The sequence below is a fragment of the Apus apus genome, chromosome 23 (assembly GCF_020740795.1).
Source record: "Apus apus isolate bApuApu2 chromosome 23, bApuApu2.pri.cur, whole genome shotgun sequence".
NCBI lineage: Eukaryota > Metazoa > Chordata > Aves > Apodiformes > Apodidae > Apus > Apus apus.
Genome location: NC_067304.1, coordinates 4958671 through 4981793, shown reverse-complemented (window position 1 = coordinate 4981793; position 23123 = coordinate 4958671). Strand labels below are relative to the sequence as shown.

At 44.4% G+C, this 23123-nt stretch overlaps 2 protein-coding genes across 3 annotated transcripts; one reads left to right on the top strand and one right to left on the bottom strand.

The window, feature by feature from the left end:
* Nucleotides 1–1059: 1059 nt before the first annotated feature.
* On the bottom strand, nt 1060–12200 carry DYRK3 (dual specificity tyrosine phosphorylation regulated kinase 3). 2 transcript variants are annotated; one of them, XM_051639014.1, is made up of 3 exons: nt 12108–12200; nt 11259–11374; nt 1060–7512 (listed from the first exon to the last, which is right to left on the bottom strand). In XM_051639014.1, exons 1-3 carry the CDS (start codon nt 12145–12147, stop codon nt 5944–5946), a joined length of 1725 nt encoding a protein of 574 aa, XP_051494974.1. In that variant the 5' UTR covers nt 12148–12200; the 3' UTR covers nt 1060–5943. The 2 variants fall into 2 exon arrangements, with proteins under 2 accessions (XP_051494974.1, XP_051494975.1); XM_051639015.1 differs by having other exon boundaries at nt 11259–11370; nt 12108–12172.
* A 272-nt stretch (nt 12201–12472) lies between these two features.
* Nucleotides 12473–23003, top strand: EIF2D (eukaryotic translation initiation factor 2D). The gene is made up of 15 exons (XM_051639011.1): nt 12473–12702; nt 13461–13651; nt 14319–14402; nt 16477–16567; nt 16768–16875; nt 17465–17751; nt 17934–18051; nt 18476–18521; nt 18950–19053; nt 20315–20473; nt 20994–21083; nt 21188–21283; nt 22193–22313; nt 22459–22633; nt 22733–23003. The coding sequence occupies exons 1-15, from the start codon at nt 12647–12649 to the stop codon at nt 22801–22803; spliced, it is 1797 nt and encodes a 598-aa protein (XP_051494971.1). The 5' UTR covers nt 12473–12646; the 3' UTR covers nt 22804–23003.
* Nucleotides 23004–23123: the final 120 nt, after the last annotated feature.

Genomic DNA, 23123 nt, shown 5'->3' with positions numbered 1-23123 from the left:
CCCCAGCCCAACTGTGCAGAGATGCAGGTTTTACACTGACATCCCTCAGCATAATTCAGACAGAATTCCATGGATACAGCTTCAGTATCAGATTCCTCTTCCTTAGATGGCACGGAGCAGCACCCCATGGCACAGCACACTGAGAGCTCCAAACAGCAGAGTTTGGGATACAACGCCTTATATTCCATCATCAGGCACCACAAGGCAGCAAGATAAGCCTGTTCCTTTAAAATGAGGAGCTGTGCCTGAGACAGCACCACACAACAGTCACACAAAACCCTCACACAGAGACTGTCCCCTGAAAATCAGTAGCTGTGACAGATGGAGCAGGCTCAGTGCCTGTGGGCTGGAGACCCACATGAACATATATGGACTATAAACAAAGACACTCAGAGAGCCCTTAAATGTCTGCATGTGCATATTTTGCAACTGTTTTCAGATTCTAAACTTCTCTTAATGAAACATTTGCTATTAATCCATATTAAAACCAGGAAAAAAAACCCACCCAGTGCTGCCTGCAAACCTTCTGCATGTAACACACATCGTTTAATCACACAGGTCATTGCTAGAGACCTTTTTATTGCAGCATGATTTCATCTTCCAACTATTCCAATATCCACTTGTGTACAATAGGTTATCCATTTATAGGTTTCTAATAAAAGCAAATCTTCCTTAAGTGGCTATTACTGGATTTCTCCTTCCAGCCTAGGGATAAGCAGGATTCTGAGCTTTAAAAAGATCTCTAGTGGGTTGGGTAAGAAAGTGACAACTGAAGAATGTCATGGCCAAACTTTGATCCATTCTAATTACAGCACCATTAACGAGAAGAACATCTGTCAGATCAGAGCATTCACCACATGTAGCACAGACACCCCAAAATCATCTGTTCACACAGATTGTGCAAATTTTCTACTGATGTATAGTGAGATGCCACAGAGGGCAGTGTCTGGCAACACGAGTTACAGCATCTGGGAATAAATACCTTTTTTTAAAAAAAAAAACAACACACACACAAAAAAAACAAGTAAGCAAGTATTTTCCAGGAATTTGCACAGCCTGTTGCTAAAGAAAATTAATGTATTTATTTTATTTTAAAAAGGAACCGAAATACAACTTTAGGAAATATCTGTTCATTACATTTAGATACATAGTTTGAGACTGACTCATCTCCAAAGTGTTCCTTCACAGAGTTAGATTCACATGCACCTTAAATGTTTTCTACATTCTCCACCATATTACACCTCATCACAATATTTATAACAAAAAGGCTAGCCTGTAAATTCTTTAGACATTGACATTTAGTATGAACATCTGCAACGTATAAGAAACCCTGAATAGTAATTTGATTGCACCAAGACAGATGTAGGCTGGTAAAATAATAAGGCACAGCACTATGTGGAGGGAACATGGGTTATTCTTTTAGCAAACCAGACTTACTGAGTTAGCCCGTCTGCAAGAACTGAATTTGGATTAAAGTCACTGCCTCTGAGTGCAGGGACAATGTTCACCTACCCAAGACTGCTCTGATGATCCCAGCATTTGACATGTTTCAGTGGGAGTTAAAGAACTCTAAGGTATCAGTGGAGTTTTAGAACACATGAGGGCTCTTTTATAGGAAGTGTGAAGTGGATACATTTCCCCAAAGCCTTAAACAATTAATAATCATTTTTAAAAACCCCAAATACTATCTGTGACAAGTATTAAGTATAAAAACATGATGGCCAGTTTTCATAACTGCCAGGTACCCACAGCTCTCAGTGCTCAATACAAGCAAAACCTGCAGGTTTTGTTATTCAAGTCTTCCAGCAGCTTGTTTTGCCCCTCAGCTGGGGACTGCACAGAAGTACCACAGATCTTTCCGTATTATTTGGGCTCTCAACTTCCACAGCAGAATTAAACTTTGGCAGGCAGGGGATTTGTATCAATCATTTGAGCAGAGATCTCTGGGTGCAGAATCAGCCTTTTGCTTGTATGGCCAGGATTAGTAAGACATTGCTGAGATCATCATGACAGGTTCCACAGCCAAACCAGCCATTAGTATTAAATGAGGAAAAAAAAACAAACAAGAAGAGCTGTAATCTGCAGTGAATATCCCTTTAAAAAGGATCCTAGGTCTATTTCAGAGGTAGTTTTAAAGAGGATGACCATTGCAAAGAACCTCTACTGATAAATTGCTGCTTTCAAAGTTTTCAGCTGCATGAAAGTCCTAACAGGTCACAAGGACTGTAAACAGCTTCAGATGGAGCAACACACCTGCTCTTCCACAAAAGTCACCTTAAAGCTTTCCAGTTAAATCTGTTCTGAATTCTTAGGTCACTGGACAGCTCGAGTTCCTGTTCCAGCTGGGTGGGAAGGATATAACCTCTAGTGAAGAGTACCTGTGGCACACAGATCCTGAAATCGGGTCACTGTTGTGAAATTAACTTCACATTCAGCAGCTGCTGTTAGTGAGATCCAACCTGTCCAGGGCAGAAGGCAGCCTGGGTGGGTGCCTGGCTGTGGCACCATCTTCTGCAGGGAAGATGAATCCTTCAGTGTCCCACTGAGTTGAGAGAAAAACAAGTTTCTCCTTGCAGCTTGTACAGGCAGACAAGATTTGGACCCGAGAGTAAAAGCCAGAGGTGATGCTCATGCCTTGTCATAGAACAACACTGCTAAACCAAACAGCTAGAAATGCAGACAATAAACAGAGCATGTTATTTACAACACAGAGACCAACAGTGTAGCAAAACAGAGGCAACATTATAAGGAACATTTTGAAACAGGTCTGGGTGATGTTTATAAATGCAATGTCTGTTTTGCTGTAAACCCAAATAGTTGCTTTTGTTCCGTGCTACCTTCCCAGCAGAGCGGGCTGAAGCAGCAGGCGAGGGACAGATCAACAAACTGGCAAAGCCAAGAGTTACCACACAGATAAAAACTGTTTCTGCTCATCTATTTGGACAAGTTTAGACTACTGTTAAAATTCTAACCAGCATCATGACTAATGAAAACAAAAGACTTCAGGGGATTTCAGACCTCAGCAGTGTTTAGCTGTGACCCTGACCAGCCTCCCTCAGTGACACTGCCCAGCAACACAGCCCGTGTCCAACTCCCACACTCAACAAGTCAAGGGTCTGCAGGGACAATTCTCCAGCTCTCTCCCAGATATGAGATTTATTAGCTCACCTGAAAGGCTTTCCCAGTTTGGGAATACTGGGTCACATCATTCACTGAAAGCAAACATTTTATAGAGAAAATGAGCTTGGTAATTGGAAACAAGACCAACATATTCTCAGCTGTATTCCTGGGTTATGAAGAAGTCCTCTGCAATACAGCACAGATCTTCTGAGGCTGCTTCCCTTTCCTTCTCACCTCCTATGGCTAGAGAGGTAAGAGCCCCAAAGTAGCAAGACAGTTAACTATGCACTAGATTTTAAAATACAGTAGTCCCAAATAAGTAAGATCCAGTCTTAAATACCTACAACTCATAACGGGCACCTTGTGCAGTCAGGTCATGCTGAACACATTTTCTAGATAAAAAGCAACATTCTTGCCAGCTAATTACTTTATCTGCAGGTTTACAGCACCAGCCTTAAGTGAGATTACTGTGTGTACAAAAGAGGCTGTTAAAACTAGAAGTTAGCTCAGAGTAACCTGTTCCCAGAAGTCACAGGAGAATGATTATTGTACATTTGGCATTTTAGAGATGAAAATGGTTTAGAACCAAGGTACTACTCTGTGTTCCTAAGAGAAGACCTGTTTGTACAGCTCCTAGCAAACCACCATGGTTGGACTTGATGATCTTAAAGGTCTCTTCCAACCAAAACAATTCTCCCCATAACACTATCTTCTGCCAGGCTCCACTTTACAGTCTCTATATAAAGTGCTTTTTTCTATGCATCCTTCCCAACAAACTATTGCTCCTGAAAGGTTCCTCTCTCTTCACTCACCAGGTATATTTTGTAAAAAAAAAAATATGCATAGAGTAAAGGGCAGAGGAGGAAGAACAGTGTTTCTGGCTTCTGAAAATGTGCCACATCTATTAGAGCTTCTACTAAAATCAATAGCATCTACTGCCATTTTCCCCAAAAATCCACTTCCCTGGTTCTCCATTCAAGCAAAACTTCACTCAGCAAAATAAAAAAATGCCAGTCATGCACTATTATGAAGTGAACCATGAACATACCACAATACACACTGTTATTACCTTTAGCTGTGTGGATAAAGGCTAGACTCTTATTTCATAGTATTACTAAGCTTATTGAGTTTATACTTGTAATACAAAAGAACTCAAAAAGCCAAGGACATGAGAATCTCAGTTTAAACAACAGTCTTGGAAAGTCTGGAGCTTTGGCTCTGTCTTTTTGGCTTTTTATACAAGCCTCCACCCAGCATTTCACCCATGCTGTAATTAAACAGAGCAGAGAAGGTAGCCCCACATCCTCAGAGGGAGGGTCTCCCACTGAATATGCAGCCACCTTATCTTAAGAATCACCCTGAAAAGTCCTTTGTTTGCATACTGAGAGTCTCCTTGTTTTAACATTAAAAACCTGCTACAGAGAAACTCATTACATTTAAAACCTTCAGTTCATAAAAGCTCTAAATTGCATTTTAAATTGTGTTCAGGCACCTGGCAAGAGATCAGATGTTTTAGTAAATGGACTCAGGCCAAGTGGCTGCAAGAAGCAACAACCCCAACAAGCTGTGCTGTTGTCACTACAGGTCGCACCACCTTTCATGTTCTTGGAAGATAAAGGAAGAGGAAATACAAGCTCATTTATTTCAAGAATGAGAAAACATAGCCAGGTCTCTCTCCAAGACCTGAAGGAATACGATTAGAAGTAAAGCAGTTTTTTCCCAGAATGTGTTTTGATTTGGATCCCCCAGTTTTTGCACCTCATCAGCCTTTCCTGATATTTCCCAGACCATGCTTAGATTCCAGAGCATGCTTCCAGTTAGACAGTTCTGGGCCTCAAAAACTTTGCTTTGTCTGACAGGGGTGGCATGCTTGCTTTTTACTAAAAGAGCTCCATGTATTTAATGGAATTCACTCTATACAAAAAAAGAAAAAACCAAAAGATTATTTTTAAATGACCAGAATCTCAAACATGTTGATAAAACAGTTCTGTAAGTTCAATATTTTTGTTTTGGGAATAACACTGGAATACGAACAAACACACACCTGGCAGAAATGGTTTTAAACCTGAGCTCCAAAGAAACAAATAATGGACTCATTAGCCCTGGACAAACTGGACCAGTCCTGGTCTTGAATTCCCCTGTCAGCTCTCCATAGACTTTTAAGGGAAACAGAAATTGTACAGAAGTTAGTAATTTTATTTAGAGCTGACCTGTTTTCCATGGCACTTCTATACTCCTTTGGAAAAAAAATATTCAGCTGATAAAATATGAACACCAAATTCTTTAGGTGTCTACATCCCATGATACTTTTAAAAATCGTAGCCAGGATTAGTGAGAGAAAAGCAGTGCAGAGAAATCAAATTCTTCTAACAGAAATCAGCAGTTTGCAAGATCTTGATGCATTTACATTAATAAGTTTGTGCTTTTGAAAACAGAAGTAAAAATTCTCCCCCGGAATAAAAAGAGTTCAGTTGAGGATTAACTGAAAACACGGATTTTAAATCAACTTCCCTTGCTGTCTTAAGCAAAAGAATCTCTTAAACCATCCTGATAGTTGGATTTCTACAACAGCATTATTAAAAAGCACATCTGCCAAGCTCTTCTTTTACTCACCAGCTGAGCTGACCTACCCAGTAACACAATATGCACCACGCTGTGAGGGGAACAACTGGATAAAAGTTAGCCCTTTTAATGTGTACATGTTGACTGAACTTCTTTAGCCTCTAATAAAAAGTAAATCCATTTAAAACCTCTGCATTCAACCTCCTTACACGTTATTAACAAACAATTAAAATACAGGGTGATGTGGAAATAGGCAGTAGGCTACGAGCTGACCAGCTTGGGGAGCACAGTACACAGCGGGATGCTGCCGTGGGAGTCAGAAGTTAAATTTGCCCTCAGCTTGTTGGCCACTCCAACCACAGGAGGCAACTTAGAACCTATTCCTGTGAAAGAACTTGTGTAGCTTGAAGTCCGCTTGTTGGAGGTTTTGTCAGTGCTGGGGGGCTTGGGTGTTCGTTTACAAATCCAAGGGTGCCTTAAAGCTTGACTCGGGGTCATGCGTGCGGAAGGATCCCAGCTGAGACATTCCTTCAGGAACTCTATAAACAAGGGATCGTCGCAGCCTTTCAGGGCTGTCACCCAGTCTTTGTTCCCTGGAGCACCCCGGAGCTTCCCCCGGCGCGAGCGGGTCCCGTTGAGGGTCACCCTTCCATCTGCATGGGTAGTGACCGTGCAGTAGCGAGGGTGACCCTTCGAGTTGATGAAGTTCTTGGCTCGCTTGGATTGATCCAGAAGCTTCTGAGGTGGCATTCCAAGAAGTTCCATCATACAAGCTAGTTGGTCTCCCTCATCCTCTCCAGGAAAAAGAGGGTATCCAGTCAATAGCTCCACCAGAATGCAGCCAAAACTCCACATGTCTATGGGCATCCCATAGCGACTTCCCAGAATCACCTCTGGCGCCCGATAAAATCGAGACTGAATATATGTGTAGACTCTTTGGTGCTCAAAACAGCTGGACCCAAAATCTATAACCTTGATTCCACTTCTCCCTTGCTGTTTTAGGAGGATATTTTCTGGCTTCAAGTCACAGTGTATGATTTTGTTCCTATAAAGGGCATCCAAACACTGCAGAATAGAGTGAGCAAACTTGCGTACCAGTTGGATACTGAAGCCCTGAAACTTATTCCTTTTAATCAGCTCATACAGGTTCATACTCAGGAGTTCAAAGGTCATACAGATATGGTTCCGAAAGGTGAAGCTTTCCAGCATGTGGATAACATTCATGCTGCCTGTTTTATCCTGCTTCTTCAGGTGCTCCAGGATCCGGATTTCTTCTGCCGCTTGGCGATGGAACCGCTTCTCGTTGCGAACCATCTTTAAGGCCAAGTGTTGGTGGAGTTTGTGATCGTAGACTTTAGCAACTTGCCCAAAACTGCCCTTGCCAATGATTTTGAGTACTTCATACCTGTAAGCAAGATGGTCATGGGGCACGTGAATGTAGCTGCCTTGGTCATCATCATAACCTCCATTGTTGGGACCACCAATCACTCCTTGTCTCTTTTTTGCAGCTGGACCCACAAAGTAAATTTCAGGAAAATTAAATATCTCCTGCTGTTCATAAGCAGATAACTGGTGTTTGTACTGTTTGACAGCTTGCTCTGGAGCTTGGGAAATGGCTTTAGGTGCTTTTGAGGAACTAACTTTAGAAGTGCTCAGGCTCTCTGAACTTTTATCTTTCATCAGTGAAGGAAGAGACCTCTCTGACCCAGCAACTCCTGCAGACTGAAGAGTGCTACTCCTTCTGTTGCCAGAGTCCTCAAATAATTGCTCCACTTTGACCTGACTTCCAGTCAGAAGGTGATCCTTCATTGCTAGTTTGTTGCTAGAAACCTACAGAAGGGAAAAAAAAAAAAAACAAAACCAACAAGGTTTATCTTTTAAAGTACAGACTAAGAATAACATTGATACATTGTGAAACAAAAACAGTAACATCAGTGGGGTTTTGCATTTTTATTAAAAACAAATAAACAATGCTGGACCTAAACTAACTCAAGTTACAAGCATGGTTATGGAAATGTACACAAAGAGAAGGCAACTTACTGAAGCAAGCTGTAGTGTACTTTAAAATCCAAGAGGGTAAACCTGGACAGACAAACACTCAAACAAGGACACAATAACTTGTCTGAGCTGTCAGCAAACAGCCGGGGGCACAGCTATGTTTAGCTCTAACCGTGGGTGCAGCAAACACAACCAAGGACAGATGCAACTTGCACCTGTCTGAGACATGCAACGTCCCACCAGTGTGCAGGGAAGTGTCAGGAATATTGCAAAGACAAGTGTGCCAAAGGAAGACAAAGAAATGACAGCAAGCGACACAAGGCTGGTGCAACCAAGCTGAACAAGGAGCAAAAGGATGACAGAGCAAGAAAAGAGACACTTAAAAAAAAAAAATAAAAAAAAAAATTGGTGCTTTTTTCTTTGAAGGGAAAATGCCATTATATCCCCAACTCCCTTTGGTAGCTTCACAACTCACTTAAGACAGACTTGGAAGCTTTGAATAATCAAAAATCTCTTACTTCAACTTTGTTGACATTAGTCTGCAACTAACATCTCTTCCTGCCCTGTGTGACAACATTTACATCTGAAATGTTCACACTGAAGGTGAGAAAAGCACTGTGAGGATTTTCAAGCTTGTAATTTTTACAAATTACTGAACTCCCTGGGATTCTGTCCCTCACTAGAATAGCAGCTATTCCCCTTTTCCACTCACTGACACTCCAGCTGACAGCCAGCAGAGAGGTGTTGGCTTATCCTGGGCAAGACTGAAGAAGCCACGACTAGAGTAGTAACATCTGTTTTCCATTTTGTCCTTTAATCTAAAAATAAAGATTTGAGACACATGCCAAACCGAATCCCTGAAAACCAAAATAACTACACAGGAATCAAACAAAAAATAAAAATAAACCTGCAGATCCACTGCAATAAAACCAAATTCCTTTTTAGTTACATACAACCCAACATTTCGGCACAGCCAGTAAATAAGGGAAGTGAATGTTCTTGCCAAAAACAACTACACGTCTCTTAAGAGAGTCTCTTTGTTGGTGCTGCCCTGCAACGTTAGCTCATGCTCACAGGCCCCAAAAAATGGGCATTTCCTCCAGAAGTCAGTCCTTATCAACGGCGATTAGGGGCCATGGGATATATCCTACTAAATTCCACTACTCTGTGCCCTGTCAACCCCAAAGTGCAGTGTGCTGGAAGAGCCACGCCTTGCCAGAAAGCCTGGAACAAAAACACAAAAGCCCAACCCTGGTCACTTGGAAAAAACGCCTTTTTTCTCGGAGTCTGGCTGAACCTCCAAGATAAGGACATATTTTCAGAACTAGCTACAAGACCGTTCAGTCCAGCAAACAGCAAAAGGTACGTTCACAAATAAACAGAGAACCTAAGCACAGAACAAGGTTCACACTTGTTTGTTTTCTGAAGTTTTCAGGGGGGGTAGAAGCCAGGGGAAAAATCAAAACAACCCAAGCCTGTCCTACTTCTACCTTTGCAATCAAAACTTGGTAATTCTCCCTACATGGGTTTCAATTGTGTGCACAACAGGAGCAGCTTTTGGTCGCTGTGATTCAGACCAGCCCCAACTGCACCACCTCTGCAGACAAGGGCCCTGAGGCAGGTCCTCACCACACACTGTCCCCAGCCAAGGGCATGAATGACACAGAATCACACACCACGGCTTCAGAACACCCTGCTGGGGCACACATGTTTCTTTCAACTATCTGACTTCCAAAAAATGGTGTTAGCAGTCTGAATGTCATCAGTTGGAACTGCTAAAGCTTTGCAAACAGCTCTACATCTAAATATTCCCTATTCAGGAGCAAGCACAATTCTGCTAATGCTGCTGTTTTAGCAAACATTTTGTACCCTTGAATCTCTAAACAAACAATGAACTAATGATTCCACGTATCCTGAAACTATTTCTTCAAGAAGAAACTAAAGCTTTGCATCTGAAGCCCAACTCAAAAGCCAGCCAGTAGTAAGAACTAAATTTCCATTCTTGGAGGACTACCAGAATAATTTGCCACGTGATGATAAGGTACAAATTTAGATCAATCTTCATCTGAGCTCAGATGAGCTACAGTCCAACTCAGCTGACTTCTGGGTAACACCAGCTCTCTTTTACTAATCACAGGCTGCACAAGTTTTGTTTGATGGCTAAAGTGCTACTAGCAGCCAAGAAATTAGAATGACAACTGGTACATACTTACACAACTCCATTCTAATCGGGAAGCTGTTAGCCCAGTTCCCACACAACTGATTCTGCAGAAATGCATCAGCTGTTTTCTGAATACTGAATGAAACCCATGTATTCTCAAGGCAGAGATATTTATGTTCTCTTAGAGCTAGGATGAAAAGAATGGACAGTTGCAGAACTCAGAACTCTGTAATTCTCATGTAACATTTAATCATAATACAAAAATCTTACAAGGAAACCAAATATCACTTCATTCCAGGTACTTTCCCACTAAAGTTGAGCATCATGGTTTTCATCCTGGCATGCTTCATTTCAGCCTCTGCTTGCAAGACACCACTAAGGCTGTATTTCTTTATGTCATTCACAGGAAAACTAGGCATTTTATAATCCCTAACCTTAAGAAGTTACCAGGCTTGATGGATAAAACACAAAGAACAAGATACACCAGTGAAACAAACTATTCATAGTTCCATTCTGCTGGTTTCTGTTCAGTTACGAACAACTGAGGTTACACTGTAACTTAATCAATGCAGTTTAAAAGTTCCCACTTCCCTGGAAACATCCCACTACTCTTCAAACTCTACTGCTAAACAAATCTCCTAATTCCCTCTGCCCTTTCCGCAAAATTGTCAAGAAGGGAAAACACAGACCCCTGCTACTGAGTCTCTTTTTAGAGAGAGTTTGCTGTGTTGGTCTTTTTTTCAAGCTCAGGCTCCTCAGCTTCTGCCAGAATTGAGCAAGAGACAAAACACACTTAAAAACCATAGAGAGGTCGGATCACAGCACAGCTAAACCCAACCACCACTGCTCAGGTGAATCCATTTAAGTTCTCACAACTCCCCACGTACTGAGGACACACAGCACTTACGAAGAAGCACATTAACACCTTCAGTCCCTAACAAGCTATCTTGTCAGATAACACCAAAGTTTTCAGAGGAAAAAGATACTTTGGCAAGACATGTGGCAGCCAAGCAAACCCACGCTGGCTCCTTCTGCTGTTCCTAAGTACTTATCTCACAGAATTTTCATGAGGGGAACTAAAATGGAAACGTGGAAGAGCTAAAGCAAAGCACGTGTAGATTTACATGCTTATCAAGAGACAAGGTGACACAGCAGAACACTCCAGCCATTTGTAAAGTAACTTTCTTGATTAAAACACGAGCTGAGGACAGTAAGATAAGATTTCTGAGGCTGCCGACCAAGTTCTGCATTGAACACAACATCACACTGTGTTTATGCTTAGTCAAAGGATGTTAATAAGCTACTACAAAGCTGCAACATCCTACTTTCTTACTTTATATCAAGATATCAAACTCCTTGACAGCTCTCCCTGCCACACAACACAAGGTGAAGGGCCACACAACATTAAAATACTCACATTAGATCTTCCGAGGGAAGGAAGTCCTGAGGGGCTGTGTTCTTCATTTGCAGACTCTTGGTACCTAATCTGATCTATCCTCATATAGGAGTCATATAATCCATCTCCAAACCTGGCTGGAAATGTCCCATATACAAACCAGTTAGACACAACAATTCGTGCTGATACAGACAGAGATAAAGGCTGAAATGTATCTCACTTAGCACATTTTAGGCTGCGAGATCATCAGTTCTCATTCATTTATTACCATCTTTAGAATTTAACTATATCTTAATACCACACCAGAGTGCAAAGTTCTTGAGAAATCTTGATTTGTGACACTTTTAATTTAGAGCCTCTCTCTTTTTTTGTGTTTCCAGTCAACTTTTTCACTTCAATATATCCTGAAGAAACATTAACCAACACGCTCCCCCTTTTCCCTTAAGTAGGATAATCCCGAACTAACCACAACCGAAAACGAGCATGCACTTAAACACTTGATAGGACTATCCTGCAAAGTAGGTTAGCCTTTAGGAATGATATGTGGGAATTAGTGAGCAGATTTGGGGGGGGGGGGGGGGGTGGAACCACCACCAAACAAATAAAAAACCGAAAAACTCGGGTGGGTTTGCACCACAACCGCTGGAAAAAAAAAAAACAAAACAGCGTCGAAGAACTTCAAACCGCCAACGTTTAACGCAACCCACTCCGTAAAAAGGGAGAAATTAAGCGGGACTCGCGGGGCGAGGCCGGCTCCCCGGCCCTCCCCGAGGCCCCGCTCCCCTCCGGACCCCCGGGGCTGAGCCAGGAGGGCCCAGCGGCCGCCCCAGCGCTCTCCCTCCCTCCCTGCCGGCTCCGCGGCCCCCTCACCTGCTCCCAGGGTGGGCTCCGGTTTCTTGCCCAGCAGCATGGTGCCGGGGGGACGCGGCCCCCATCCCCCGCCGGGCCCCGCGCCGCCGCCCGCCCGCGCGTTGCCACGGCAACCGCCCCCCGCCCTCCCGCCGCCGGGCCGCGCCTGCGCGCTGGGGCCGCGGGGCGGGCCGCGGGGCCGCGCCCCCCGCACCCAACGTCACGTGTTGCGGGTTGTTTTGGGGTTTTTTTAGGTTTTTTTTTGTTTTAATCTGTATTCAAAGCCTGCGGGTTTTACTGCCCCCTTTTCTTGACCGTCTCCCCCACCCGGCGAGCCTCCCGGTGTCCCGTCCCCCCGCCCCCCCCCCCCAGAGACCCCTGACAGAACGAAGCACGGAGGGAAAAGGCTCCGTTGGGAGAGGAAAACCCGCAGCCCCCGCGGGCCGGGAGGTCTCGCGGCGATCGCCCCCCCGGCGCGGAGGCGGCCGAGGCGCCCCGGGGGCGGGGGGAGCGCGGGGCGGGCCGGGCCATGGCGGGCGGCGCGGCCTGAGGGAGCCGCCATGTTCGGCAGGGCGTTCCGGGTGAGAGCCAGCTCCGCCGTCCGGGGCTCCGAGCGGTGAGTGCCGGGGCCGCCGTCCGGGGCTCCGAGCGGTGAGTGCCGGGGCCGCCGCGCCCAGGGGGGAGGCCCGGAGGCCGCGCTGAGGAGAGCGGCGCGGGCTGGGCCCGGCGGCGGGCCCCGGGCCTGGCGGGTCGGTGCCGGGCTCGGTGCCGGGCTCGGTGCCAGCGGCCGCTCAGGGCCACGGGCCGTGAGCTGCGGCTGCTTGTCCCTCGTGCCATAAACCCCAGCGGCCGCGCTGAGCGCGAAACGCTGCCCTCATCCCACCGCAGCGAAGTGAACTGCGCGGAGGCCCGGCCGGCTCCTCAGGGCTCTGGTGTCCGGCCGGGCGGAGCTGCCGCTCTTCGGGATTGACCCGACGCTTCGGTGAACGACCACACAAACCCCCCCCGGTGCCCATCACGATGTGTTAAATACCGGCTGAAGCCGGGTGGAGAGGGAAATGTGGCTGCAGCCCTGCCGGAGCTGCGGGAGTCGGGCTGGGCCCGCTCCCCGTGCTCAGAGCTGCAACGAAACCGCTGCCCAGCAGAGACCAAACAGCAACAGCAGCTCTGAGCAGGTGTTTAAGGAAGAGTCTAAGCATATTGGCTCTTTCCCAGTGTTTTTCCAGCATGCAGCTGTCTTATAAACACGGCCACGAATGCTTCACATTAGCTGTGAGAAAGTGGGAATCCCCTGGTCAGCCAACAAAATAGTAACTACTGATCTAGGGATTATTTTGGCAGCCGAGTAACACATTTGTGATTTTATCATTGCAGGAGAAAACTACGAACTGATGTTGCAGCAGCTTTTCCTGACCTTAGTGCTGAACAATTGACTGAGTTTATTCCAAACAAGGAAGAGCTTAATGTCATCAAAATATACTCTCACAAAGGGGAGGCTGTCACTGTTTACGTGAATAACAGGAACCCAATACTGTTTGAAATTGAGAAAGCTCTGTATCCAACAGGTATGGGGACTGGAATAATCCTCCTCTTTACTTCCTAGGCACCAGCCTTTCCCTAAAAGATTTCCTTGTGTCTGCCTTAAGTACTTATTCTCTGAGTATATTGGTACATGTAATCATATTCTACCAACATCTTTGCAAAAATCAGTGGATTCTGGATTTTTGCTGCAAAAAGGGAAGTGAGGTGTTCAGAAGTGAAAACCCAGGAAAAAGTCTTTTAAGTCCTAATTTAATATCTTGCCCCCTTTTTTCTCTTCTGGCCACTGCAAGGTGTAATGCCTAGAAGGGTGCTGTCCACTTCCAGGCAGATCTGGAATTAGTCAATGAATTGCTGAGATATCCTGTGCTTTTCTTTTTCCCTCCCCCAGCAGTTCTCCCTTGTTGGAGCAGTATTTTAGCTCAGACCGTCCTTGGTGTAAGGAAAATGATGTAAACACATATTAATATCCTTTACAACAATGCACAGATGGTGGAATTAACTAGCAGCTTATTTTTCTCCACCACATCTAACGTAGGATTGTTCTGACTTCAGATTTCCTGATTACCCAAGTACCAGGAGAGTGTTTAGCTGTGGTTGGTATTGTGCTGCTTATTCTTAAAGATGGGCAGAAGCAACAGCTGGAGGAGTTTTTAATGATGCATCTTTAAATTTGGTTCTGTTTTGGGACAGTGTACACGCTGTGGGTTTACCCTGATCTTCTCCCTGCATTTTCAACATGGCCCCCAGTGCTCCAGAAACTGGCAGGAGGAGCAGGTAAGAGGACTAGGACCTGGTTATATTGCATTGCATAAAGGAGTTACCTGCAGGGCTTTTTTCATCTTCTCTTTCCCAGTGGTAAAAAATGTACCTGAAACAAAAAAAAGGCATAAAGACTTAAGTGCCCACAAAGTAGTTCATGGTGACCTCCAAAACAGGAAATAAATTAGCTGTAAAATAGTGTGTGACCAAAACAAGGTAGGTTAAGCTATTTAAATGCAGGAACCTCTTCTGTGTGGGAGTCTCAGATTTCTCAGCTACTCTGAAGTGAGACACAAAACTACCTGGGTCGTTGGTCTCTCTTATAACTTCCCTTGAGCAGCTGAGTTCTTTGCTGCCATCCTGCTTCCTGTCAAGTCACAGGTGAACTAGCTTATCCTATGGGTAAGAAGTGAATTTGTATTGGAAGCTACAGTTTTAATCACTGTCAAGTAAATTGTGGATGGTACAGGTGAGGTTGGATTTGATTTCCTGGGTTACTGGCTCTGCTGCCTACTTACAGATCAAGACTAACAAGAATGGAGTCTGTTTTCTGGAACCTGCTTTGGATGCAGTTCAGACTCAGGAGAATTGGGTCCTTTTAAATTGCAGAACTGCTCAACCAGAAAAAGATTAAATTGCAGCCACTTCAGCCTTGGTCTGTAAATGGAAGTGTAGGTGTGGGAAGAGATGTCTCTTTTCCATTGCACAGTATCTAAAGTAGAACTAAAGTCCCTCTGTTTACTTTGTTTGCTTTTGGGAAAATTAGAGTACTTGGATGTGATAGACATCTGAGCAAGCCTTGCTGCTTGGAGTGACCTAGTTTCTGAGGAAGAAAGGTCTTGCTAATAGGGGAAGGACATTGATGAAAGAGGACTGCAGGTCATTCATCTCCCATGGCAACCAGGCTACCTCTGGGAAGGATCCGAAGATAAGGAGCTGGCCACCAGACAATGGCCAACAAAGGCAGAGGGAGAGCCACATCTCAGAGAGAAGAGAAAAGGCATGAGACTGTCTACTGCTGCAGAGGGAGGGAGGGAGCAGATTTAGGGAGTGTTCAAAGAGGGGAAGCCAGGCAGTGCTATTGGTGATATCTGTGCCATGAATTCCAATACCTATTGTCATTTACAGAATACACCTGTGCTGCTTACCTTGTCACCTCGAGGTCTTGATGTGATTTCTGACCTCAGAGATGTGGAGCCTTTGCTGCAATTGCAGAGTTCATTCTAGATTTGCTTAAAGCAGTCGTGACAGCGAAGGGGAGGAAGAATATTGTTGGCTTCTTCAGCATCCACATTAAATCTATGATGCTGAGAAAAAAGTGGGAGGCCTTCAAAACCAAACAGTGGAGCACAGGTCAGTCCATGGGACTGCAAGTTCTAGATACAGCTGCTGTGAGGGAGAGCAGATGCTCTTGATGTAGTTTGGTGATGATGTGATGCTGGAGGTTCAGCATGGAAAACTGTTCTTCCCTCCCATGCCAGTCTGTTCACCCCAGGTATGGAAGGCAGAAGGAAGCACACCAGGAGGTGCTGCTCTCCAGGTTAGGAATGGGTGGTTAAGGCTGCTGCCTCATGCTGAGGAGAGTTCACAGCTGAGTGCAGCTGTTAGGTCAGATCTGGAGGGCTGGGTCAGTCGTGGCAAATTTTAGGCAGTTCTCTCTTCAGGGAGAGCTGCTGGGATAACCTGCCCTTGGGACAGGGAAGAGGAAATACATAGTTCAAGCCATCTCCTTGTTCCTTTCTTTTTCCATGTCCTTAATTAATAGTAACCCTGTTTGGCTGGGAGCTCCTACCTTGCTGTTAAAAACAGGCCTCCCTTCAGGCCTGACAGCCCACAGGGCTGAGCATGCTTAGCTCCTCTGCAGTGTAGTGGGATGTGCCCAGCACCCTGGTGAAGTGGATCCCTTACTCCACAGGGTGGGAGCAAGAAGTGCTGCCATACGAGGAGGAACAGAGAATCACGGTTGAGCTGGCATGTGCTCAGCAAGTAACAGGCTCGTGTTTTTGCTGAGTAACAGGAGGGATGGGGGCGGAGGAGGTAGTGTCTGAGTCTTTCATTCAGAAATGGACTAGCTTCATTCTTTTTTCAGACCTGATGCTGCCAGGAGTTGTAGTGCCACCTTCTGGCTTTCCTCAAGTCGAGCGAGGCACACTCTGTGCTGTCACCCTCTTGGGAAACAGGTACAAAGAGTCATTATTCCTGTTTTTTCTTAGAAACAAAGTGAAATGAAGCTGGTTTTTTTTTTGCAGGAAGGCTCTGGGGGGTTTTGAGGAAATAAGGACATCATAAAAGAAATCCAGTGTATCACGATGCCTCTGCCTTAGCCCAAGTAGTGCAGAGTTTTTTGTTGTCCTGCTGCAATCCTCTCTTCTTTTCCCAGAGCTCCAGTAGCAGTTGCAGTTGCCACCATGTCCACTGCAGAGATGCTGGCTGCTGGAATGAAAGGGAAGGGCTTTGCTGTGTTACATACTTACCTGGATCACCTCTGGTGGGTATATTGCCAAGCATTTGGTAAAACCTGTCTCATATGCTTACTAAAATAAAAATCTGTGCCCCTGTTACTTGGTTCCAGTCTAAATATGACCATTATTAATGTTTCAGCTACATGGTTTTGATGACCACACTTTTTTTTCACAGCAGCAGATGTCTGTCCTGACATCTACCCATTATATACATATTGGATATATATAAATTACTTGGTTCAGTTCCTTCAACCTGAGTGTAATTATAGCAATGAAGCTAGAACATCCATGTTACTCTGGTTTTATAACACCTTCTTGTTCTATTCAAAGTGAACTTTGCATCATTGAAATCAGTCAGCTGTGCCAGTCTCAACCAAATAAATCAGTTGCTCTGCACTGGGATTCAACTAGTCTGCTCAGTTTTCCATTAAAACTCATGGAAGAAGCAGACCTTATGGAAGGAGAGGAGTTAAAAATAAATTTTATAGTTTTGAGAATGTGGAAGAAGATCCACCCAGCTGCCAATGTCTCTTATCAGGGTGACATTTGTTCATTGTCCTGTGGGTTTCAGAACAGTAAACAGAAAGCTATGTTATGCTTTTTCTTCCTCTGTAGGGAATATGGTGACAAATCTTGTCCTCCTACCTTAGCTCCCTTGGTAACAGATGCTGCTGAAAAGGAAACTGCTGGAGAGGAGGAAGAGCTGGTGGGGAAAGAGCCTGTCGCCAGCCTCACTGACCCAGCACAGCACCTGGACCTTGGGGATCTGAGCCTGAAGGAGCCAGACAGTTGTGCAGTGCTCATGGGAAGGGAGGATCTCAATGAGCACAGAGCTGCAGATACAGCTGAAGGTGCCAACCCAGAGGCTCAGCAGGAAGCAGAAAACAGCAGGACTCCACAAGGTAGTTTTGCACACAAAATTAATACCCCTTGGGTTCTAGATCAGTGGGCATGGGGGACTGATCCCTGCCAGGGTGGGGCAGAGGCAGTCTGTGTGAGCTGAAGGACAGTCTGAAAGAACCCAGCCCTCTTTTCTCAAAGGCAGACTACTCATGGCTTCCTTGTCCTTTTTTTCCCCCTGCAGAGCAAATGGATGCATTATTTAATCAGTGCTTTTTTCATGCCTTAAAATGCAAAGTCAGGAAGTCAGATCTCCCTCTGCTCACCAGCACGTTTCTCCGCAGCCACATGTTCTCATGCTGGTATGTGGTAAGAAGCTTCTCTTTGCATTTGCATGCTGGGTTTTTGGATTTAAAACTGTGGAGGATAAAGTTTTTGACTCAGAAGTAAATTTCAGTGTCGGTTGAAGGATATCTAAGATCACGCTCACTTCTTACATCAAACACTTTGATGTAAGGATTGTCCAGACCAGGACACACACTTGGTAGCTAAGTTGAGTTGGCTGACATTTATTTCAAGAGTGCTTAGTCACTTAGACAGCCTACCCACAGGAACATCAGCATTAGTTTCATTCATCATGTTCTATTTATGAGCTTGTTTGAAGCAATTCTTTCTCTGTTTGATTCATTTTTCCACTGTTAAGAACCTTCTAGCATAAGTAGCAAGATTTAAGAAGATATGAAAGGTGACTTTGAAATAAAGAACTTCTTAAAAATCTCTTTACAGCCCTGCTGGACAGCAGCTGGACATAAAGAAATCAAGCTATAAGAAGGTGAGATTTTTCTGTCTGTCTTTAGATTGATTTAAATAACAAATGGAAGAAGAGAAAATGTTTGAAGTCAAAATTGTTCAAGTGTTAGTAACAAACAGACAAACAAAAAGAGAGAAAGGAGATTATATTGTCCCTGCAGGCAAAGACAAAGTGCATGCCAGAGATCTCACAGCAGTCCTTGTGGCTGTACTGTGATTTGGTTAAAAAAGTCAAAGAGCAAACAGTTTGCAGACCTACAAGAGCAACAGTTGCTTACTCTGTTTTACAGCACTCAGTGCTCCTTAGCAATTGATGTTTTGGAGAAGCAAAGATGAGGGGTTATTTTTTTAAGTTTTCCTGATTTAGCAAGTAACTTTGGGGCAGTCAGAAACACATGAGCAGGAATATAAAATGCTTGACTCCAAATTTCTGGTTGTTGCTTCCTTCAGTTCTCTAAATTCCTGCAATGGATGCAGCACCAGAAGATCATCCAAGTGAAGGAGCTGAACAAAGGTGTGGAGAGCATCGTGGAAGTGGACTGGAAACATCCTGAGTATGTAGAATTTTGTAGCCTTTAAAAGATTTGCTAATCTCTGAAAGAAGGGAGCAGATGCTGCTACTTCTGGCTCTGTTACCTGTATTCTGTGTGAATTCTTGTTCTGAGGAGCTGTAGCACCTCTTGTTTCCTCATCTCAATACACTGGGGGGGAGGTTCATGTTCTTCCAAGTAAACCATATTCTTCCTCCTTCACTCCATGGCACTGAGCATGCTTAAAGTTTGATGTCAGTGTGGTGGCTTCCACCTGTCTTCTCCTGGCCGTGCATTCATCCATGGAGCTTCAGCTCAGAAGGGGCTGGTAAATGATCTGAAAGCTGCATCTGGCTCTACTCTTGCAGTGGGTGGACCAGTTTTCCAGAGAAACAGCTTTGAAAATGTTAAGGAGGATTCAATTCATCGCCACTGATTGCAGCATCACAACCACAAATTTCTGGCTTCCAGTTTGGATGCTGGATTCCTCTACGTTGGTGTTTCTAGTCTCCTTCTAAGGATTAGTAGTTACCCAGATCAAGAACATCCTACTTGTTCCTTCTGCATGTCAGCACATTAGCTCTCTCTTGCCATTTCCCAGCAGGCCTGAGGCTTCCATTTATATCACATCTCCTTGGCAACTAATGGAGTGCAGAGTATTTCTGTAGTTAGAAGCAGATCTTCTCTTCTGCATTTGGAAAGAAGCAGAATTACTTTGACTTTTTCCATTAACTTTTCTCTCATTAAACTTGGCCTTATCATTAGGAAACAGGCACACTCCAACTCAGTCTGTCAATTCTCTGACCTGCAAGCATAGAATCTGCAGCTCTGGACACTGAAATAAGACTTCAGCTCCTCTCTTTCAGAACCTTTATCAGTGACCACCAAATAATCATTTCAGCTTTTAAATGTATATTTGTGGAGAGAGCAGTTGGGTTTTCAAAAAAATTAATTCTAGTGATTCTATGGAATGGGATAGATTTCCTTGGAATTAGGGAAGTTGTCCCTAATTACAAGAGTCAAATATGCTTAGAACAGCTGGAGAGATTTACTTTCCTCCCCCATCATTTAAGGCTCTACTCAGAACGAAAAGTGTTTAATATCCCCTGAGTTAAGGTGCATATTTGTGTGTATCTATGCAGTGTGTTCAAATAATGCATCTGGGAGCTGCACTGTGCAATAAACCAGAAAGCTCTTTGTGCAACTCTGCTAGGTTTTCATTTCTCAGTGAAATGGAAGTGACAAGTTTCAATCCTTTTCACCCACACCAACATTCTCATTTCAGTGTTAAAGCATTTGCAGTACCTGAAGGATTTTCTCCAGCCTCTGCTGCCCAAGACAGCAAGAGTGAAGAGAGAGAGCAAGTGTACCATGCTCCTGAAATAATCCCACTTTATGGGGTCTCAACAAAAATGATCCCACTCTTCCAGGAATCTGGACACAAGTAAGCACTAGAAAAGTACAGCAAAACCATAGTTACATGAAGAGAGAGACTAACCAGCCTGTGATGCTGCCATTTGGTTAGACCTCATGGGGAGGGCCCTGCCATGCTTCCCTTCCCAGGGAAGGTGCTGGGAATCAAGAATATAGACATTGCTTCCCCAAGGGAAGAAAGCTGGGACAGCCTCATTCAGCAGGTGCTCACATCACTTCTCCCACAGCTAAGGAGGTGATGGCTCAGCTGTCAAATTGTCTTAATTTGCCCTTGGATAAAGCATATTCTCTCCACCCCCAGTATGGTTTACTGAAAAGAGGGTGCCCAGGTAATTTAAAGAATTCACTTGCCTTTTACCTGTTGTAGAGCAGTTGAGATGTAACAAGAAATCACTCCCTGGCTGATGTATTTCAGTACTGAGCTGTTGTTACCAAATGTAGTCAGGGTAGCTGCTGTCTTCCCTCTCAGTGACAGAAGCCAACAGCTGGCCACTGGAAGTAATAAATTTAAAAGATTTCTTTCTCTTTAGAAAAGGCAGCATCCTCTCCAGCAGTGAGGTGAGAAACATCATCATGAACTACGTGAAGATGAATGAGCTGGTTGATGAAACAAACAAAAAGTAAGTGGACATGGAAGTTGTCCTGCCCTGCTTCCACAGGAGGTGCTGAAGTTAGAGGAAAGAAGTGAACTTGTTTATTTCTAATGGCTGGTTTTGTTCTGCAGCTTTGTGAAGGTGAATGCCATTCTGTGTGACTGCCTGTTGGATAAATCAGAGCAAGATGAAGTCTCAAACCTCAAGTGGGATGAGCTCTTCAGCAGGTGACCTGCTTTCCAGTGTTCAGTGTTACAGATTTACTGCAACTCAAAGCCACATGTGATTGGAGCTACTGAAGTACCAGTAGGAGGTTACACCACCATTGTGGTGTTGTTCTTCACCATTTAACAAGCATCTAGCACTAACTGTCCTGGGGGTTCTTTCGTTTACCTGCTAATCACTTAACCAGGGAAATAATGCTAAACAAACAGTGCCTGTTTCTGTGCATGGTCTGTGTAGCTGTTTCTGCAGCCATCCTGTGCAGCAGATGGTGACCCTGCCCTCTCCAGGCAATGGGAAGGAGTCATCCTGCTCTTCAGGTGCAGCCCAACTTCTGCATCTATAACCTAAACCCACATTTTAGATCCAAGAGGCTTATCTGACACGAGTATTGTTTCCATCTACTGAAAAATTTTGCTTCAATGTCCCCATGTCTCACTTACCTTCAGCTTCTCCATCCCCCCGTGCTTCTGAGGCACCTCCAGCAGCTTCCTTTGCTCCTGGAGCCAAGTTCCTCATGGGACAGCAACACAGTTAGTGCTGAATTTTAAACTGAAGTTGCTTCACTGATCTGTGAACAATACAACTGAATAATAGCTTAAGACAAAATTAAAGGTTTTCCTCTCTAAAAGCTAATTAATAACATTTTACCAGTAACAATCCAAGCTGTAATTTCTGTGAGTCAGTAGATCAACTGCCTTTTTAGTCAGTCCCTTTCTTTAAATAACACCTAGGACCCAAATCTTTGCATGAAATCATCAGGCATTACCTTCTTAAGATACAGATCCTTCTCACGTATAGAATCTGGGCTTTTGTGCAATCTCAAAACCCTGTGAGAGGCTGCAGTGGGGAAGCCCAGTTAACATCAGCCTTGCTGTGCTGGGCAGGTTAACTGACTTACCTCCTTTCTTCAGGTGCCTTGAGCGACTGCAGCCCTTGCACCAGGTGACATTTTTTGGACAAGAACCTGTTGTGAGGAAAGGAAACATTGAGCCCATCGATGTAACCGTAGCCCAGAGGTCATCAAATAAGAAGGTAAAAGGAGAACTAAAATTAGGAGGTTTGAGCAGAAGCCCAGATTCTGAGCACAGCTCTGGCAGCTCGTTTCTCTGGGGTGAAAGGGCCACGACTTGCTAATATCTACAGCAGGAATCTCTGCAATAATCATTAAAACCTGCAGGTGACAATTATCAAGAACCTTGAGCTGTATGGTCTAGACCCAGAGTGTGTGGCCAACACTCTGCAACAAAAAGTACAAGCCAGTGCCACTGTCACCCCAGTACCAGGAGCAAAAGACAGAGTTCAGGTCCAGATCCAAGGCAACCAAATCCATCACCTGGCCAAGATGCTGCTAGGTAAGTCGAGTCTGGAACTGGGCTGACACTGGTTACAGGAAGAGACAGGTTTTAATTCTTGAGCTCTGGATATTTACCTGAACTCTTGTTGTGTTGCAGAAGAGTATCAGCTACCTCGGAAATACATCCAGGGCCTTGAGAAGGCTCCAAAGCTCGGTCGGAAGAAGTAGGAGAAAAATCTACCTTGAGAATGACTCAGATCTCCTTATTTATAGAAGTGTCCTGCCAACTAATCTAAGATAATGTACAGGCCCTGTTCATCCAAAAATGACTCCTGGATGTTTACAAGGTCTAGGATTTACCCAAATAATAGTAAGATTGTGCCAGCTGTTCATTTTTCATAAAAAGCTGAATAAAACCACAAACATCATCCTTTTCTTGTCTATTTCTAATGGTTCCCAGGTTTTCTGGCTGCAGAGACTTTCAGCTAGTTTAACACTCTTGCTTTGCATCTTTTACCAAAGGCATGGGCAGAACCTCCACTAAGATG